Source organism: Lodderomyces elongisporus, chromosome 4, assembly GCF_030384665.1.
Source record: "Lodderomyces elongisporus chromosome 4, complete sequence".
Taxonomy (NCBI): Eukaryota; Fungi; Ascomycota; class Pichiomycetes; order Serinales; family Debaryomycetaceae; genus Lodderomyces; species Lodderomyces elongisporus.
In genome coordinates this window covers 287440-307468 of record NC_083676.1, presented here as the reverse complement: position 1 = coordinate 307468, position 20029 = coordinate 287440, and the positions used below count along the sequence as shown (strand labels likewise).

The following is a 20029-nucleotide window of genomic DNA, read 5'->3' as shown; positions in this document are numbered from 1 at the left end:
TTTAAGGTTTCACCACTTTCACTTTGGTTTGACAACTCCTCCTTCTTTTCCTCCACCTCCTTTATTTATCTTCTCTCCTCTTTTTTTTTGATTTTTTCTTTTTACCTTCAATTTGGCCGAACCCAATTAACAAAGGATAACATGTGGGAATCATATTAACTAAAATCATATGTCCATGCTTTCTTTCCCCTTTCCATATTTCTTTTTCTTTTTTTTTTTGGCTTATTTTCAAGATAAAGAATTTATAAGGAGTTAAAGAGAGAACAACATAATAATTAATAATAAAAAGAGTTTAAACCAATGAAACAAAATTGGTGGCTGGGGCTTTATTAATTATGTGGTTCTTTACGTCTTGATGATGGCACCAATTTAACTTGATTTATCTTATGTTCTCATCCTCTTTTGTTTCTGAGGAAATGCTTCTTGATTTTCAACCACTAATTCCAGTATAAGTAGCACTATAGAAGCACATATACCTACTTATACATGTATGTGTATCAAAATAGTCTAGTATTTTTCCATTTATCAGGCAACAAGATCTTAAAATACTAATTGAAAATCAATTTGGAATTTAGGATCACCAAAGAAATAAAGCAATGTCTATGAATGGAAATTTGTCAAACATGAAATCGAACAACAACAAGAAAAAAAAGAAGCAGCAGCAGAAGAAGAAGAAAGACAGAGACGAAGGATCGTACGAGGCAACAATAAAGCTTTTTGATCACTTGATGAAAATGGAACATCATATCTTGAAATATTCTATGGAAGTTTCCATGTTCATTGAGGATGATGCTTTTTTACAATCTCAAAATATCACTTTCTTTAATTACAGGAGTAAGAATATCCACGAGATTGCAAATCTTGTCTCATTAATTGCCAAGTATAGAAACCAAATCACCCAATTGAAATCTTACGAGCACATTTTTCGAGTATTTGAGACGATTCACATACTAGTTGCAGCTCAATTTACCGAAATGAAACTATTAGCGAAAACAAAAGAAATCTCCAATGGCGATTCATTAGTGGCGCGGCTGTTGCTAAATGTCTTTATTTTACATCATTCAATTGATTTAACAGTAGAGAAAATTATACAGCAGTATTACAAATTACGCGAGATCAAACATTATTTAACCAAAGATACAGTTGATCGGAGTTTCGAGAATTTCAGTAATTTTTGTTTCCCGCAAGCCAAAGACTCGATTGAGTATTACAAGAGAATCATCACAAAATGCTCAAAACAGTATTCTCCAAATGAGGAAGCTCAATTGTTTGGCTTGTACTTGCTCAAGAGTACAATACACATTAACATTGATCAACCAAAGTATGAAAGTATGAAGAACTCCATATTACAAAAAATATTGGACAACGAGGAAGATACAAGCTCAGGATCTTTTACCGAACAGGAACTTGTTTCCATTGATTTGATGGAGTATCTAACCGCACATATTGATTTTTTTCCTCGGGTGCTACTCATCTTTGACAAATTTCAAAGTGTTACTTGCAAATGTTTACAGCTTCATCGGCGGCGATTATCTGGCCAAAACAATGAAAATAGAAATTTTAGCAACAATGGCACTTTTGTCACTACTAGCGACAGGTATTCTCTTTCAAAAAAATTGACACCAGCGATCAATAGGGCAATTGATAAATATGTCAAGGGAGGTACAATAGGTTTAGCTAAGACAGAGTGTTGCAGGTACACCTTTCGGCTCTTGTTGTTTTGTGGGGGGCAAATTGCCTTTGAATTTAAAACGATAGAAGCTAATTTAATTCTGACTACTAGCTCGTATGAAGAAAAATCATTTTTGCTGGATATCCTTAACACATTCCAGACCTATGCTGAAAGCTTGAGTGGATTCTTAACGTTTTTATCAGAACCTTTAAAAGGCAAAGGAAATGCAATAGCAATAATGGGTACGCACAGAGATGAGTTTGAAAAATTGGACGAATTATTGAAGCAGCTGTTCCTTTACGTTTTGGAGTGTGAAACAAGTTTGGACTTGGAGGAAGAAATGATTTCGTTGAAGACGAGTCGATTAAGCAGGTGATTCGAACAATTAAAGGGAAAGAACATTCAATACGTAGCTACATCATGGCATCATTGTCTATTAATATGGGAGAGCGGGGAGCTGAATATGGGGGGGGGGGGGTTTGTTTTCCAACCCTCTAATATACGACGATAATAACTTATTATATTTTACTAATCCGTTCTATTTAATATTTAATTAATTATTTAATTTAATTTTTTTCTTTTATTTTTGGTTATTTTATTTTGAACATCATTTTAAGCAAGTATTGACGAGGGAAGACCAAATAAGATAGATTGGACATTCCCATTTTCCTTTCCTTCTAACAATTTTGACAACTGCCAGGACCATATGAAAAAATTATTTCCTTTTTTTGATGTTGTTATTTGTTCTTTATTTTTTGGAAAAAGAAAAGAAGGGCATGTTTTACATATTGAACAAATAAGGACTAATATTGGCCGTACCGTGATTTTGAATGAAACCATTTTTGTGCTGTAAGTTATATATTTCATCCCTTACAAGACTACGAGTTGAAACCAAATAATCACTAGTACGATGAATGTTTTATTTTGCTATCTTTTCTATTATTTGTATTTCTATTCCCATACTCATCTATAAATATATGTATATATATATATATATATATATAACAAAGTAATTATCTATAACAATGGTCTATATTTGTCACAAACATCGTCTACTAATTTTTTCAACTCGTTTTTTCTTTGTTCGGTACACCATGATCCATTGATACCATTCAAACTAATCTGTCTCCACTGTTCCAATCCGAATCCAAATCTGGTGTGAACGGCAATGTAATTGTCCAATATGTAACCACCGAAATAAGCAGGATCATCAGAGTTGAGTGAAAATGGTATATTTTGTTCAAAGTACAAGTCAATTGGTAATTCTGCAACGTCTTTGACAACTTGGAGTTTGACATTTGACAAGGGACAAAGTGAAAGCATAATTTGGTTTTCACTCAAGTGTTTCATCAATGCTTCATTTTGTTGTGCATTAACACCATGGTCGATTCTGGTTGTATTTAAGGAGTTGAGGGCTCCATTGATATAGGTATAATCGCCTTCTTCTCCGGCATGTGCAGTTAATCCGACATCAGGAAATTTCTCTTTCAAGGTCTTGTAACACTCAGCAAACAATTCGGGTGGAAAAGGTTTTTCACTAGAGTCCAAACCCAATCCGTGAATGGTTCCCTTTTCATAATGCTTAGAAGCCAATTCAATGGTTTTTAAACCATCTTCGCTTGGTAAATGTCTTAAAAGACACATGATTAATTTATTGGTGGTGCCGAATTTTTCAGTGGCGTACTTGCATGCACGGTTGAATCCATGCACAACAGCATCCATATCGATACCACGTTCCAAGTGTCCTTGTGGGTCAAAAAATACCTCCGAGTGTAAACATCCATCGGAGTGTGCTTTTTCAAAATATGCCATTGCCAAATCATAAAAGTCATCCTCGGTGATGAGAACACTCATACCGATGTAGTAGTGGTCAAGAAAATCTTGCAAATCAGCAAAGTTGTTGTACCGAGTAATGCAATCTTCAACAGATTTGGGGAAACTATCAGGGAGTGTGATTTTGTTTCTCTTGGCTAATTTAAACAAGAGATCAGGCTCAAGTGTTCCTTCGAGATGAACGTGGTGTTCACATTTTGGAAGCTCACGAAGGAAACTGGTCATGTGCTCATTGCAGTCAAATCTCGTCATTTTTGTTTGAATATGAAGGAGTGAAGGAATAAGAAAATGTGGGATAAGAAATAAGAAAAGCAAGGAAACGATGCAATAACCAATTCGAAGTAGTCAAGAAAACCCACTGTTTCAATGATTAAGAAAATACATGGTACCATACAGTCAAATTTTTCTCTATTCTTTTTTTTTTTTCATTTATTTATTCAACCTTATCTCTTCTTTCTTCAGATGAGCTTTACCATCTTGCAAACAAAGCCATCAAATCAGTACTTGAAACAACGCATAATGGCTTAAATAAAAGGCATTCCAAGTGAGAAACTCAGCTTGTTTTTTTTTTTAATTTTTTAATTTTTTCATTTTTTCATTTTTTTTTGTCAACATACTAACTCGATGAGTATCTTCTTTTTCAGCTTGTAATGTTTATAAAGTCATCTAAGTTCATCTGGGTCTATAACTTTTTGTTTACAATGGGTACTTTTAGCGAAACAAAACAAGATAAATGCCAAAAGTACCGAGAAATATACAACGAGTGAGCTGGTGAGGTTAATACTATACTACAGTTTACGCTTGTTGAGATCTCAGCTGCAAGAGAAATATCGGACTGCGCGTAAATTATTATTACAAATGAGATCTTTTGTCGCTTCCGGCGGAACGTTTTCCTGCATAATTATACATTACTCCTATGTTCGCCCATTCGCTTGGACTCTATAGTAGAAAGATATTTTGCAATACAAAATCACTCACAAAACCTGGCATCCAATTGTGCTCAAGTACAATTTTAATAGTAGACTTCAACACATTAACACATATTACTATAAAAATATAATTATGTGATTATATAATTATATGCATTTACTTACCTAGCTAATATGTTTGTTTATAGGTTTTTGTTCAATTTTTGGTCTGCCCAGTTTGGCAACACAAAGGCAGCCTCGTGGATTTGTTTGTTGTAGTATTTCAAGTTCTTAGCAACAAACTCGTCGTCCCATTCGAATCTGAGTGGTTTTTTCACGTTGGCGTTTGCATCTTTTGAACAAACCATGAAACCAATTGATCCAGATGGGTATGTTGGGATCATGGTGTAGGCGTATTCAACAACTGGGAAAATATCTGAACAATCTTTCTTTAATTTGGAAATAATGTCCATGTGGATCCACATGTTTTCGGCTTGTGTGGTGATGACACCCTTTTCAGTCAATGCATTCTTCAACAACTCAAAGTATGGCTTTTGGAACAAAGACTCTGCTGGACCTTCTGGGTCTGAAGAATCAGTGATAATAACGTCGAATTGGTTCTTGTACTCCTCTAAGAATTTGAATCCGTCACCAATGTGCACTTTGGTTCTTGGGTCTTGGTAAGAAACAGCCATGTCTGGCAAGTACTTCTTGGATACTTCAATAACAGTTTCGTCAATGTCGCACAACCATGCTTCTTCAATTGAGCTGTGTTTCAAGATTTCTCTCAAAACACCACCATCACCACCTCCAATGACCAATGCCTTCTTTGGGTTTGGGTGGGAGTTCATGGCCAAGTGAGTGATCATTTCTTGGTATGAAAATTCGTCACGCTCAGTGACTTGGATACAGTTGTCCAAAACCAAAACGTTACCATATGTCTTGGACTTGAATACAAGGACATCTTGGTATTTGGATTTCTCAACGTGGAGAACTTTGTCCACTTCCAAGGACATGGCTTGACCTGGCCACATAGTGGCTGATTTCTCAGCAAACCAACCATCTTGGATTGAAGGGTGTGATAATTCTTGAGCCATTCTGCCTTTATTAAGTTATTGACGTTTCTTTTGCTATTTCCTTTTTGCAAACTAGTGATTGGATTTAAAATACCACAAGGTTTGAGCTGAGAAGGGTGGATTGTGAAATGTTAAAAAAAAAAAGAAAATGAAGAAAATTGAAAAAGAAAAAGAATAAAAAGAATGAAAAAAACGAAAAAAAAATTTTTCCCCTTTAGCAATAGTATACTTTGGAACCAGTGACTGAGAACACCTTATCTTCTGAGCATGCGATTCACACCTTGGGAAAAATATCCAAAATTTTTCAAAACGGAGTCAAAAAGTTGCACAAAAATGGAGTTGCAATAATAACACCAAAAAAAAAAAAAAATTTTGAAAAGAAAAGAAAAAAAAATTACATACATACAAATCTAGGTATGTATATAATTTTTATTTATTTATTGAGACGGGGGGCGTGGGGCAAAACTTGACTGAATAAAGAGCCTTTATTAAATTCTTTAACTCTGACCTTCTGCAACAATTGTTGAGCCAATTGACATATTTGTCCAGTTATTCAAATGAAACTAGAAAGATGAGACAAACACTTGGTGCCAAATACTCCTTGCTAAGGACTGATGAATATGTGATAAAGCTCCTCACCGCCATTAACTGTTTTCTTTGTTTTTCAGTAACTCTTTTTCTGTTTTTTTTTTTTTGTTACTGCTTTGTTTTTAAGACGAGCAGAACAAAGATGCCTTGTTAATACAATCTAAGTTTATCAGACTGGTAAAATAATAAAGGTATTTGAATTATTTTCCGTATGCTATAGTACAATGTTATTGAGTTCCATACTGACAATTGTGCTGTATTCGTTGATGTTGGTGTTGATGTTGGTGCCGATGCTGATTCCTTTTTATTTTTTTGCAGCACTTTTGTAGTAACACTTTGAAAACACTAGCAGTTACTTCGTGCGATCGATATAACCACCTCGGAATTTGCCTAGCTCTGTAGAAGCATTTGTTTTCACTTTTGTGTTTCTTTCTCTCTCTTTCTTTCTTTCTTTCTCATTTTCACCTTTTTCTCTTTTTTCCTCCAACTTTTTTTAATTCTTTTTTAATGGTTTTTTTTTTCCAACTCCAAACTAGTACATTTAAAGACCTTTGACTACTAAAAAAAACACATTGCAGGTACCTTAAATAATCCCAAATGTCTTCTTCTACACAACCAGCACAGACTTCAGCTAGCCCGTCTAAAATCACATTGTCTGCAGATTCGCAACTCAACGGGTTTGAATGGTGGAGAAGATCACTTCAATACCAAACCGGTCTTGGTCTAACACCTTCTGAGAAAGCACAATACGAATACGATTATTTCCATCGGAATCTTGATGAAAAATGCGATACCTGTAAGGATCACTTGAAATGGGTTCTTGCATACTCGCCATCTGTACGATTTATGATGGATCACATCCAGAAACTCAATAAATCAAATGAACCAGTACCAAGAAACAAAATTGTGTGTCAAACATGTGATTTCACCAAGGGTGGAGGATTTGATCCAAACCATGGAATAGTCTTGTGCTCCAATTACATCCGTTCCAAATGGCAACTCGAAGACATTTTGGCACACGAATTAGTCCATGTGTATGACTATATGAAATTTAATGTTAATATGCTGGATTTGAGACAACATGCGTGTACCGAGATCCGAGCATCGATGCTTAGTGGAGAATGTAGGGTATGGAATGAAATGAAAAAAACCGGGATGGGGAACTTTGGTAAAAAATTCCAAGAATGTATACGAAGAAGAGCCGTGTTGTCTGTAGAGGCAAACCCAGTATGCAAGAGCCGAGAAGAAGCAGAGAAGGCTGTTGATGTTGTTTGGAAAAGTTGCTTCAACGACACCAGACCTTTTGAACGTGTATATAGATAGATTTGGTAATTTTTTTTTGCTTTGGGCCTTTCTTCTTTTTTCTTTTTGGGTTTTATTTATTAATAGTTTGAATAAATTACAAAAGTTGATAAACAAGGCACCAATTGAGGTTCGTACAATGATCTCCGCGACTGACAAGGTCTGTTGTTGCCGTTGTTGCTTATGAGTCGCCACATGCTTCAATAAATAGTAAAAAAAAATTAAAACAATTACAAATGAATAATGAATAATGAATAATCAAAAGTAATAAAGGTTCATAGTTGCGGAATTACTAGCACATGGTAAAGTGAATTGCATAAACAGTTTTTTTTTTAAAAAAAAAGCAGAGTGGTAAAAAAAAAAACTAAACAAAGAACAAAAGTATTTTCTCTACCTATAGTAAGGCAAATAAAAAACAAAATACCAAAAAAAAAACTATATAGAAATTGTTGAAGCAAGCTAATCCTAGTTGGACCAGAACTCAGTCAAGTTGCCGCCGGCGCCATTATAAGCCAAAATATTTGGCGAGCCTTGTACATCGGTCAAAACACCCTTTGTACCATACTTAAGCAATCTCTTTTTCAAATCAGCAGGCTCAACCAAGGTGTAATATTCTGAAGTTTGTTCTGGTTGTAAGGACAAATAATATGAAAGCAACCCAGCAACATGTGGTGCAGCCATTGATGTTCCAGACATCGCTGTATGGTCAGACCAAATATAGGTACTGTCGATGTTTTCACCTGGTGCAATGATATCAACACAAGTTCCCCAATTGGAAAATGAGGCTCTTGCATCTACAATGCTACTTGCACCAACGGTTATTGGTCCATCGGCTTTTGCTGGAGAGTAGTCGCATGCATCAGCATTATCGTTACCAGCGGCAACAGCGACATGGACACCTGCACGAACAGCAGCATTGACGGCAAGATCCAAAGCATCTGAAGCGCCTCCACCAAGAGACATATTAATAACCGAACCTTTGAAACCCTTCTTTTTGGTTCTAACATCGTTTTGATGTTGATTAACAACATACTCGATACCTTTAAGGATATCTGAGGTCGAGCCTGCGCCAAGTAAATTCATTACACCGACAGCAACAAGGTCGACTGATTTGGCAATACCATAGGTTTTTGATCCAATAATACCAGCACAATGGGTTCCATGGCCGTTGCCATCTTTCTTAATTTTGGGGAAAGCAACTGCTTCACCCCAGACTGCTCTTCCCTCAAAATCTTCATGTTCAACCATGATTCCGGTATCAACAACGTAAGCAACAACACCTTTACCACCTTCATTGTCAAAGAGATATTTCAGGTCAGAATCAGCACCACCACCACCAGTGAGATTTTCACGGCGACTGATTCTGGAAATACCCCAAGGTGCATTTTTTTGCACGTCAAACTCATTAACTTTGAAGATTGAATCTTCCTCGACAAAATCCACATCGGGGTTTTGCATAACTCGTTGAATCATATCCTTTGTGAAATAGCCCATGTAGCCAGAAATAAAGTTGTCAACTTGGAAAAACTCCAAGGCCTTCATAAGTTGAGGCTTGGAGTTGGAGAATACACCAGCGGACTCGGTTGCAGCTGTCATCATGGTTGCGTATTCATTCGAGACCCAATTTGTATGTTGCATAAGAGTTGACTTGGACAAGCCGTCTTTCAAAACAACAATGTAATGGTCTGGGACAATTTTCTTAAACTTGTTAGAGATTAATTTTGCCTTGTATTCTTCATAATTTACTTCATCTTGTTTCAAATATGTTTGTTTATTATTCGATTGGAAGGGAAGATAATTGATCAAGCTAAAAAGCGAGTCAAATCCTGGCAAAAGTAAGGCATGTGATGCAGTAGCAAATAGTAAGAATGTGGTATATACGGCTGAGGTTGGCAACATAGTTTGTAGATGTTTGATACAGTGATGCCAGTACTCAGACGTTGATGATTAAAAAAGGAGGTATCGAGAAAGAAAGAGAATGGAGAAAGAGAAAGGGAAATGCGGAGGGCAATTTTCTTTTTTCTTTTTTTTTTTGTTAATTTTTTTGAGTATTGTGATATATATCTAAAGGGAGTGCGAGTATCGGTGCGAATGCGAGATAAGGAAATTCTGTTGATGATAAACGAAAAAAAAAAATATAATATATATATATTGAGTTTATGTACTTTGGTAGTGGAACCAAAATTATTGGTGACATCTTCCCACTTACAATTTCCAGCCACTTCTTCTTGCATCTCCTCTCTACCACTGTTTTTCTTTCTTTTTTTATTTTCAAAAGTTCAATTTGCACATTTCTTTTCATTCTTAAAAGTTTTTTTGCTTTTAATTCTTATTTTCAGGATGTATATATATATATATATATATATTACTTTTTCTCAACTTTCACTGGTTAGCATAATCTGATCTTTATATTATGCTTTACAGTAAGGAAACCAACGTGTTCCATTATGTTTGAATGAAACAAAAGAAAAAGAAGAAAAAGAAGAAGAATTTCTTAGTCTGCAATTTCCTCTGTCTCTCTCAATCCTTTTATTCTTCTTTCCTTCTATTTCGAACTTGATGATATCTTAAATAATTTAAGATAATGAAAAATGAAAAATGAAGGAAGAGAAAAGAAAAAGGTGAAATGCTAAAGCATTATAAAATTCAAGTTTCTATAAAATCTAAAACATGTAACAAATAAATTCTATTATTCGTCTATAATCTTTTGGCTATTATTCCCATCTCTCAACTTATACATTTGCCCATTCATCGGTCTTGTGGAACTGGATACTTTAAGCATCACCATCCTTGTACAAGGTTGGATCAACTCCTCCCCAGGTCAAAACTTCTTTGGAGTCTGGTTTGTTCAATGCCTCAAGCAAGTCCACATCCAAATCAATCTTGCCAAGCCTTACAGTCTCTTCTAACCCATCATTCTCTTTTACTGCTTCTGGCAAAATGTCCAAATTTTCCTTGATACGTTTAGGATTTTCCGTTTTAACCAATACGATGAATCCTTGCAAATACGACCATTTCAAAAGTAACTCAATGGGTGAAATGTTGTACTTCTTGGCAAGATCCAACAACCAAGGATCCTTGAGCTTTTGGCCCTGAGTCAATGGAGAATACGCCTCAACCAAGATATCGTGTTCGTACAAATACTTTCTCAATTCTAATCTTGGTAACCAAGGGTGCAATTCCAACTGATTAATGACTGGATTGACCAATAAACCATCCTAGTTAAACAATTCTTCCAAGTGGTCAACTCCATAGTTTGACACACCAATAGAGTGGACGTTCAAAGTATCATTATTGGGGTTCGCTACAAATTCTTGCAATGCCTTGTATGTGCCCAATCTTTTTTCCTTTGAGGTTTTCGGCGAGTGTATTAAGATCAAATCGACATAATCAATGTATTGCTTCACTTCTTGACTGATCAACTCAACAGCCTTTTTCGTCTCTTCGTAACCTTGGTTGTTATTGCCAATCTTTGTGGTGAACCAGATATCTTCCCTCTTGACATCAGGGTAATCTTTTAAAAACTTGGCAACACCTTGGGCAGCTTCTCCTTGGTTCTTATAAACAATTGCTGTGTCGATATGACGATAACCATCTTTCAATGCTTGGTAAACCAAGTCGCTGGTCTTTTTGTTGTCAATTAAATAAGTTCCGAATCCAGCAACCGGAATGTAGAGTCCATTGTTGAGCTTGTACTTGGATTCCTTAGTTAGTTGAATTGCAGAAGTTAAGTTGGACATTTTAGATATCTAGTTGAATTTTCAATTGTTTAAGAAAAAGATATAGATGGACTGAAAAGAAGAATTGAAAAGATTAAAAAAAGTAAAGAAAGAAAGAAAAAAAAAAGAATTTGGAAAGTTAAAAGTGAAATGCAGAATTTCGAAACATGAGTGATGATGGCGAAAAGTGTGGTTGTTTAGTCTAATTGTTGTCGTCGAAAATGGTTGCTAAATAATAATCTGTGGATATCTCCTTTTCTTAATAAAGATCGCGCTTGACACGTGACCTTCTTTGCGGGTAAAGCAATAGTTACAGAAACACTTTAAACATATCCTGCATATAAATATATATATATAAATATATATATATAAATATATATATATAAATATATATATATATGTACACACCAGTGTCCCAAAATCTATGGTAATGTCTCAAGCTTGATAAGAAACCCTCGGAAATGCGTCACAACAAAACAGGTGCATAGAAGTCACACTCTTGAAAACTAAATACGGCGATAAATACTTGTATACTACTAGATAAGACTCAATAATTCGTCTACTTCATACATTACATCCAACACCATCTGCATTTTTATCCAAAAGACAACGCAAAAAATCATCCAAACCACCCAACTTATTTCGAATTAAGCTTGTTTCTGCAACTTTTTGCATATAATATTCAATCATCTTGCTGTTTAAAAAATAAATGTCGTCAAGAAAGAAAACATTGCTCAAAGTGATTATCCTAGGCGACTCTGGTGTCGGTAAAACCTCACTTATGCAACAATTTGTCAATAACAAATTCAGTCAGCAATATAAAGCAACCATTGGTGCTGATTTCCTCACCAAGGAAATACCTATTGACAATAATAAATCAGTCACATTACAGATATGGGATACCGCTGGGCAAGAGAGATTTCAAAGTCTTGGTGTTGCTTTCTATAGAGGTGCTGATTGCTGTGTATTGTGCTTTGATGTGACAAATGAAAAATCATTGAATAACCTCACGAGTTGGAAAGATGAGTTTCTTGTCCAGCTGAATGTCTCAAATCCACAAGATTTTCCCTTTATTATCATTGGCAACAAGATTGACGTGGATGATTCAAAAAAGATTCCTAGTTTACAAAAGAAACTTCATAATATCACACATAATCAATTAGGTGGATTGAATTACCCAGTGTTTGAAACAAGTGCGAAGGACTCCGTCAATGTTGAAGCAGCATTTGAGGTTGTAGCCAAGATGGCATTACAACAAGAAGAATTGAATGCTGCTAACGCTGATTTAAATGATAATTATAATGATGCAATCAATATTCATTTAGAGTCAGAATCCAGCACCTGTGGCTGTTAAAAGATTTAGATGTTATACAACCATTGAGTTTTATTCTTTTTTTTCTTGCCTTACTATTTCTCTATTTGTTGGTAAAATCTTCAATTCATATAGAATCACCATTTCAATGATATTAATAAATGTCTTATTTGTAAAGTAAAGGTTTATTTTGTAAAAGGTAAAAAAAAACAAAATCTAGTTTAAATATAATACATCTCTAATCTATACTACTTGCTATTGATACACATACAAAGACCTTTGAGAAGAAGGTCAAGAAGTTGATTACCTGTTTTGAAGTTTTGGTTTTGGTTTTGGTTTTGGTGGTGTTGTTGCTGGTATTGCAGCTGTTGTTGTTGTTGTTGTTGTTGGTGTTGTTGTTGGTAGTGAGGCTGGTTATTTCCATGATAGGCTTGTTGTGGTTGTGTAATAGTTCCCGATCCCCACCCGGTCGGTATATTCGAGGCATCCTCCCCATTCAACTCAATAATCATGACACCACTATTCTTTGGGTCAATGTAATGCTTCAAACGAGTCTCGTCACAAAGCTGATCGACCGCGGGTTTCAACTTGGCTATACCATTCTGTGAGTGCAACCCCTTTCCAACAATGACCTTTAAGTGACTCTGGTTTGTTGATATAGCTTGCTTTAAGCGAACTTTCAATATCCATTCCGCTTCTTTCACATATAGTCCATGCAAGTCAATCTCATCCGCTGCAGAGTCGGCATTGTTTTCGCGAAAGACATACTCGGCAGCTTGTTGACTATACTGTTCAGCTTGGGCCAAGGCCTTTTTCAGCTCTTCACTCAACTCGTGTGCTCTTTGACCATCTTTTTGCTTATATGCAGCTTGTGATTGTTGGCTCAACGCATTTCTTTTCTTGTAATACTCATCGGCCTTGGCACGCAATCTTTTGTATTCAGAGTCTGTCGCATGATTGTAGTCACGTTCGTTGTCGTTGGATAACTTGACACCACGGTCAAGCACGTCGGTCATGGTAAAGCAAGTATTAAAAAAAAAAAAGAAACAAAAAAAAAGAAGGAGAAAGAAAAGAAACGGGGGTGGGAAATTAAAAGGGGTCAGCACAAAACAGGTTCAAGTGAACAAGTGATGGGCTGAGAGCTTGTTTCTAGTTTTGTTGTTGTTCCTCTACTCTGTTTGTTCTTTTTTTTTTTTTTTGGTTCCTAGACCACATAGTGAATTATATAAAACATGAAATTTTAATTTTGTGTGAGGTTACACGTCGTTTCAGGTTGTTTATGCGGCTTGAGCCACGATAATTGTGAAAGCTTCTTGAAAAGAGATTTAGAAAAATAAATAATAAAAAAGGCACCTCCGTTAAGCCTCTTCACGTGTCTTTTTAGAAGTTTCTATCCTCCACAGCTTCTAGTTCGGTTTCTTTTATTTATTTTTTTGCTTTCCTTCTCCAATCCTACGAATGAATAAAATGAAGAAGAAAGTGAAAAAAAAATAAAGAACAAAAGAGTATGGACCCATAAAGTCTTTATTTTTACTCTTTAGTTTGTTTTATTCACGAATTATTGACATTGGTCATTCTTTGTATAAGCTTTAACTTTCGTTAAAAAACTACCTTTTTTGATTGTATTTATTTTTGCTAATTTTTATTTTGTTTCTATTATTTTTTTATTATTATTTTATTTTTATTTTATTCGAATTAATTTTTTGTCAAACTTTGCAACCAAATTCTGGAATTAAATATAGGCATCATTAAAATTTACATTTGACCACAGACTATAAACATTACTCTTTTGAATTAAGATTCAGACCAGCACAATGGTTTTACCCAGTTCAACTCAACCACACGTATCAAATGATCCTAACATAAAGGAAACAAAAACCACGTCAAACAAGAGCGAGATACATTTGGCAAAGGGAGAACACAGGTTCAAGTCTTGGTTGAAAAAGGGAGTTGTTGAACGGCCAGTAAATAATTTACCTTCTACAGAACCAAATCCAGATCCAGCAAAAGAGGATGTTACTGATAAATCAATGAGAATTAAAGAAGAAAGAGAAGCAAAAGATGAAAATGATGAAAGAGAAAGACAAATGGACAAAACTGATTCTAAAGCTCAAATAGCACCTTTGAACGTCAAAAAGAGATCAAACTGGTTTAGGAAATCGAGATCATCGACAAACGTACCATCAGACTCAAACACATTACCATTAACCAGTACAAGTAACCCTACATTTGAAAAGGAAAAAGATTCAATTGTTGAAAGAACAACACTCCAGACAGTTCCAAGATCTCGCAGTTGGTTTTCCAATACATGGAACAAGTCAACCACGATATTGACTCAAGTAAACTCTAGTTCAAGTGAAGATTCCGAACCAGTGGAATTGCTTTCCACGGAATCTGCCAACAATTTAAGCTCCATCGATACTTTGATAAAAAGACTTGAAGAAGATGAGAATATCCCCATAGTAATTGGAAACTACTTTGGTGAACCAATATTCAAAAAGAATATTTTTGAATCAACGATTTTCCAAGCCCAACTTGGGAAGTTTTATAGCTTTGATAAATTCGACGAAGCAGCATATTTCTCATGGAATATTTGGAATATTGACGAATGTGGGAAAAAGAAAATTACAAGATTCATTGAGTGCAAGTCGGATTTTGTTGATTTTTTTCGTCATTTCAATTACGAAAAAGTATTCATTATGAGGACGAGCTTAGTACCTAATTATAATCTGTTCCACAACGGGTATTTGGTGAAATTGAAGCTTCTACACGGAAGAACCATTACTAATGCAGAGTTAGGTCTTTATTTGTTTATGAAATGTTGCAAAAATTCAATTTTAAATAATGTTCCTCATATTGCATTGAATATCAACGTATGTGGCTATACATATACTCGGAGAAAGTCAATGACGCTGATAACTTTATGGATCCACCCTATTTTGAGCATGTCGTTTGATATAACAAACCAAGTTAAATTACTAATTCAGCTGCTCAACTTTGGAATCAAATTGAACAAGATCACATTGGTTGATATAAATAATAACTCTAAAACTTTGATCAACCCGAAGGTAGACTAACTAATATGTTAGATTCTTTGAAATTAAAAAAAAAAAAAAGAGGGAAGGCTAAAAAGCTAATTGAAAATAAAATAACTACCAAGAAGAGGAAAAAAAACAAAGGAAAAAACAAAGGAAAAAACAAAGAAAAAAACAAAGTTGCTAATTTTCAAATGTGGAATTCTGTCTTGTTCATCATCGACAAAAGAAAAATGAAGTTCCCAATATCTACAAATTTATAAAATATATACTTTTTCCACACATTTGTGTATAAATGTATAAATACACAAATGTGTAAATGCTCTCTATTTTTGCAACTGGTTTAGTTTGTGCATATCTGGTAGCTTTTCGTGTGTGTTTTGAAAAAAAAATTATATATATATATATATACATGTATATACATATACATATTTGAGTTCAAAATTTTGTGCGTACGTTTTGCATCTTCGATGGAGCTCTAGTTTTATTAGGATCAGTTACCCTTGCAAATGTGTGGAATCTTGCTACGAGTCTCTAAAGAGCCTATAAAGAAACCATTATGTATACCACAGCCAATACAAACTCTGCAAGGTAGTTCAGACCTTTCTAGCGAGATATGGGATACAACAGATCCCGATGTCATCAAAACGTTTTTGCAACAAGGTGAAAAGTTACGTCCCTTGTCACCACAACAAGTCCGCAAACTCAACAGTCTCGACGAGCTCCGAGATCTAACCAAACAATTAGCAAAAGTTAAAAATAATGTTAAGCTTCTGCAGGAGGTAAAAGAGGATCAAGTAAGAAATATACAAGACCAAATAGATGATATTTCAAGAGAGGACGAGGACAACTACGACGACAAAAACCACCACCACACAGACGTCAACAAGCATGGGTCGAAAAACAAAGAAGAAAAGGAGGATCGAGAAGACAAGGAGATGGAATCGCTTATATACAAAACCTCTAATCGAGGACCAAACTATTTAAACTACACTCAATTCAAAATTGATGACAACTATTATTTTCAATCTTTTTCAGCTATATTATCTCTTCGACAACCCTTCACCAAACAGCCCATTTTCAAAGACGAGTTTGTACTTCAATTTAATGGAGAATTGTACAATTCCGAGTGCTTAGAAACAAACGATACACAATATATTATCGACTTGTTGCATTCAAAGATAAAAAGTAATAAGGACAGAAAATCTGCTATACTAAACACGCTAAAGGAGTTGAGTGGCGAATGGGCTATTATATTGGTGGATTTACGTGAATGCAGAGTTTATTTTGGTAGAGATCCGATTGGGAAGAGGTCGCTTTGTTATAAGGTGAGTTACGACAGTAATAGAATCAAGGAGGGGCAACAACAACAACAACAACAACAACAACAACAACAACAGCAGGAAGAAGAAAACGAGAAAGAGGGTATAGAGATAATTATTAGTTCTAATTCAGGGATTGGATTTCTAGAATGCAAAAATGAGATTTATGAATACAGTTTGGCTCACAATTCTAAAGGATTGATTAGTCATAAGTTAAAAGAAGTAGCTAGACCAACTTTTGAATTACCGGATGAGCGAGTTGTCCTTGCAGAGTTGAAGAAACAGTTGAGGGCAGCAACCAAGATTCGTCAAGATTCTATCCATCCACTTACACATTTACCAAACGAAAGTGCTCTTGCAGTGCTTTTTAGTGGCGGGTTAGACTGCACAATTGTAGCAAGACTCATATGTGAACTTATCAACAATAGTAATGGCCACACATCGCTAGATTTGCTCACTGTAGGATTTGAAAATCCTCGGACTTTACAAGCTGCAGACTCTGGTCCTGATCGGAAATTGGCAATAAAGTCGTGGTTTCATTTATGCCACATGTTCCCTAAACTCAAGATCAACTTGGTTGAGATCAATGTCGATTACCAGAGCTGGCTATCACATAAGAGTAGAGTTAAGGAGTTAATGTATCCGTGCAATACAGAGATGGATTTGTCTATTGCGATTGCATTTTATTTTGCCTCATCAATCCTACCTGACCTCACAAGTGCTAAATGCCTTGCTAATGACAACGTCAGTTGGGAAGAATTTGTCAATAATCAGGAGAAGTATACCATCAAGCAGGAAAAGTATCTTTCTTCGGCCAAAGTGATGTTCAGCGGTCTTGGAGCTGATGAATTATTTGCAGGATACTCGAGGCACGAAGGTATTTTCAACAACATCAATGTTGACAATATCTCTGGTGATGAATCTAACTACATAGAGCTAGCGGAGTCATTAAATTATGATATTGAAATTATCCACCAAAGAAATTTGGGACGAGATGATCGAGTAATGAGCTGCTGGGGCAAAGAATTGCGATACCCGTACTTGGATGAAGATTTCATCAGTTGGGTGATTTCCACAATACCTCCGAATATGAAATTTAAATATTCGTTTGCAAAAGACAAAAAGGGCAAAAACAGGCTTGTGCCAATTAGAAAATATATCTTGAGAAAGTTGGCTGAAGAGTTGGGTATGTCCTGGGTATCACAGGAGTTGAAACGAGCTATCCAATTTGGTGCCAAAAGTGCAAAGTTGGAGATTGGGCAGAGCAAATCGAAGGGAACTGATTCATTATAACAGTTAGAGGAATTAAAAAGGGAGACGGGGTTGATATCGGTGATAATAATTGTAGAAGCTAGCAGTAAGTGAAAGAGAGAGAGAGAGAGAGAGAGAGAGAGAGTGTGTGTGTGTGTGTGTGCGAAAGTAAGAAAAGGGGGAATAAGTTATTCAAGAACAAGATTGTGAAAATAATGAGTTTTTTTAGAAGTTCATTAGGGATCAAGGACATTGCAAATCATTTCTTGTTGCATATAGACGATAATGGTCATTACCCAAGATGGAAAAAAATTTGAAGAACTTGGAGGGGAGTGCACGTGAAACTTTTTTTCTTTTATTTAATTTTTTCTTTCTCTTTATTATTTTTCCTTTCCCTTTTGTTTTTTTTCAAGTATAGAACATTCAGATAACCATCATATTTTTGCACCCATTATCTCCGACACATTACTTCCCCACATCCCATCCCCGAAACTTCCATTAGGATATACATTAAACTTTTAATACAAAAGAGTATAGAATACTACATGTACTACAGAAATGAATATCTACATCTATATATATATATATGGATTAAAGTCGTTGTCTGAAAATCACAATTTATCTCCTTCTGACAGTTTTTTTTTTCAACAGTCTTGATTAAGAAACAAAAGATAAAAATATTATAAATATAAAGGGCCACAACCTTACTTATACAAATATGACTACAAGATCTACCAATAGTTTAGGAATTCTTCAAAATGATTACTTGGCAGCACTAGTATTGGTGTTTGTTGGACTCATTGTCGTTGTGAAGAAAATGGATACAATTGTTGTTGAATTGCGAACATTGAATTCAAATTTGAATACCTTCAACAATTTGAACAGTTTGACCAATTAGAAAGGAATTCAAGCCTGTCATACATCAGGATATATATATATATATATATATATATATATAACAAAAAAAAAGACGAAAAAAGAAAGAAAGGACTATTGGAGCACTTCATAGTAGCAAAATCAATGGCTCAAAATAGTGTATTTTGAAGAGTACGAGAATGAATTAGAGCAAAGTTTATATAAACTGTGATTGCATGTTCTGTATAGAAAATATAAATAATATAGGACACGAGTCCCACTTGGTGCTTGAACTCCACTTTTCGCTTCTAATCTCTTACACTTTAGTTTCCCTCTCCGTTTTTCAACTCCTCTACCCATCTTGGTTCAACAATCAAAATCTCACACCAGCACCTTATATCCTCTTCATTCAACTCTTTTGTTTTCTCATCAACACCAAATACCTCACCTTTGACCCAACACTTTCTCCCTTGCTTTTTGACAACTTGACATTTGATACATATCCAATTATTAACCAATGTGGGTTTCTTGTAATTGATGTTCAAGTTGGCCGTAACTCCTCTTCTACTGGGGAAGCTTAAGAATGCCAAACGGCACGTGATCTCATCAAGAAGTGTAGCTAATAATCCACCATGGATTATCCCCCTGTGACCAGAGAGTTGGTCTCCCAAGTGAAGATACGTAATAGAAAAATTCGATTGTGGACGCGAGGACGTAGACTCAGGGGTGGATCCATTGGATTCAATGGTGGAGGGTGCGCCTTGTATTTCATTTGGCGGATTGGTCAAATACTCATCACTGATAAAGTACAATGTGGGCGATCTATATTCAATTTTGTCTTTACCAAAAAGCGTTAGCCCAGTCAAGTGAGGAAATAATCTTTCCTTGATATTATTGACCTCGGGATTTTCTGCACTAAAAAGTTTATGTTCGTCTTGGTGAGTTTTGTAGAGTGGGAAGGATGCAAGCTGGAGCTCGAGCATGTCATGGATGGGCAGATGATCTTCATCTATTGTATTGATTGCTTTCTGCACTGATGAAGTTTGGGTAGACGTGTTCGAAACTGTAGCTGAATTCTTTCCTTCTTCACTTTCGTTTGATGCATCTGAGGCAACAAGTATAGGACTAAATTCTCTGGTCATAATTTTGGCAAAAT

The 20029-nt window shown here is 35.4% G+C and overlaps 12 protein-coding genes across 12 annotated transcripts; 5 read left to right on the top strand and 7 right to left on the bottom strand. All coding sequences in view use genetic code 12, as the record gives it.

The window, feature by feature from the left end:
• Window positions 1-728: 728 nt before the first annotated feature.
• Window positions 729-2048, top strand: PVL30_003266 (uncharacterized protein; the record flags this gene model as incomplete). The annotated part of the gene is made up of 1 exon (XM_001525813.2): window positions 729-2048. One exon carries the CDS (start codon window positions 729-731, stop codon window positions 2046-2048), a length of 1320 nt encoding a protein of 439 aa, XP_001525863.2.
• A 641-nt stretch (window positions 2049-2689) lies between these two features.
• Window positions 2690-3757, bottom strand: AAH1 (adenine deaminase; the record flags this gene model as incomplete). Its single annotated transcript, XM_001525812.2, has 1 exon — window positions 2690-3757. One exon carries the CDS (start codon window positions 3755-3757, stop codon window positions 2690-2692), a length of 1068 nt encoding a protein of 355 aa, XP_001525862.2.
• Window positions 3758-4616: 859 nt separating this feature from the next.
• Window positions 4617-5510, bottom strand: SPE3 (putrescine aminopropyltransferase; the record flags this gene model as incomplete). The annotated part of the gene is made up of 1 exon (XM_001525811.2): window positions 4617-5510. One exon carries the CDS (start codon window positions 5508-5510, stop codon window positions 4617-4619), a length of 894 nt encoding a protein of 297 aa, XP_001525861.1.
• A 1164-nt stretch (window positions 5511-6674) lies between these two features.
• ATP23 (Mitochondrial inner membrane protease atp23) lies at window positions 6675-7400 on the top strand (the record flags this gene model as incomplete). The annotated part of the gene is made up of 1 exon (XM_001525810.2): window positions 6675-7400. One exon carries the CDS (start codon window positions 6675-6677, stop codon window positions 7398-7400), a length of 726 nt encoding a protein of 241 aa, XP_001525860.2.
• A 444-nt stretch (window positions 7401-7844) lies between these two features.
• On the bottom strand, window positions 7845-9278 carry SUB8_1 (serine protease; the record flags this gene model as incomplete). Its single annotated transcript, XM_001525809.2, has 1 exon — window positions 7845-9278. One exon carries the CDS (start codon window positions 9276-9278, stop codon window positions 7845-7847), a length of 1434 nt encoding a protein of 477 aa, XP_001525859.2.
• An 875-nt stretch (window positions 9279-10153) lies between these two features.
• Window positions 10154-10596, bottom strand: PVL30_003261 (uncharacterized protein; the record flags this gene model as incomplete). The annotated part of the gene is made up of 2 exons (XM_061119457.1): window positions 10154-10533; window positions 10566-10596. The coding sequence occupies 2 exons, from the start codon at window positions 10594-10596 to the stop codon at window positions 10154-10156; spliced, it is 411 nt and encodes a 136-aa protein (XP_060975440.1).
• Window position 10597: 1 nt separating this feature from the next.
• PVL30_003260 (uncharacterized protein) lies at window positions 10598-11119 on the bottom strand (the record flags this gene model as incomplete). Its single annotated transcript, XM_001525808.2, has 1 exon — window positions 10598-11119. The coding sequence occupies one exon, from the start codon at window positions 11117-11119 to the stop codon at window positions 10598-10600; it is 522 nt and encodes a 173-aa protein (XP_001525858.2).
• Window positions 11120-11807: 688 nt separating this feature from the next.
• YPT7 (Rab GTPase ypt7) lies at window positions 11808-12452 on the top strand (the record flags this gene model as incomplete). The annotated part of the gene is made up of 1 exon (XM_001525807.1): window positions 11808-12452. One exon carries the CDS (start codon window positions 11808-11810, stop codon window positions 12450-12452), a length of 645 nt encoding a protein of 214 aa, XP_001525857.2.
• A 206-nt stretch (window positions 12453-12658) lies between these two features.
• Window positions 12659-13426, bottom strand: PVL30_003258 (uncharacterized protein; the record flags this gene model as incomplete). Its single annotated transcript, XM_001525806.2, has 1 exon — window positions 12659-13426. The coding sequence occupies one exon, from the start codon at window positions 13424-13426 to the stop codon at window positions 12659-12661; it is 768 nt and encodes a 255-aa protein (XP_001525856.2).
• Window positions 13427-14224: 798 nt separating this feature from the next.
• Window positions 14225-15487, top strand: PVL30_003257 (uncharacterized protein; the record flags this gene model as incomplete). The annotated part of the gene is made up of 1 exon (XM_001525805.2): window positions 14225-15487. One exon carries the CDS (start codon window positions 14225-14227, stop codon window positions 15485-15487), a length of 1263 nt encoding a protein of 420 aa, XP_001525855.2.
• A 467-nt stretch (window positions 15488-15954) lies between these two features.
• PVL30_003256 (uncharacterized protein) lies at window positions 15955-18060 on the top strand (the record flags this gene model as incomplete). Its single annotated transcript, XM_001525804.2, has 1 exon — window positions 15955-18060. One exon carries the CDS (start codon window positions 15955-15957, stop codon window positions 18058-18060), a length of 2106 nt encoding a protein of 701 aa, XP_001525854.2.
• Window positions 18061-19196: 1136 nt separating this feature from the next.
• On the bottom strand, window positions 19197-20015 carry PVL30_003255 (uncharacterized protein; the record flags this gene model as incomplete). Its single annotated transcript, XM_001525803.2, has 1 exon — window positions 19197-20015. The coding sequence occupies one exon, from the start codon at window positions 20013-20015 to the stop codon at window positions 19197-19199; it is 819 nt and encodes a 272-aa protein (XP_001525853.2).
• Between the last annotated feature and the right edge of the window lie 14 nt (window positions 20016-20029).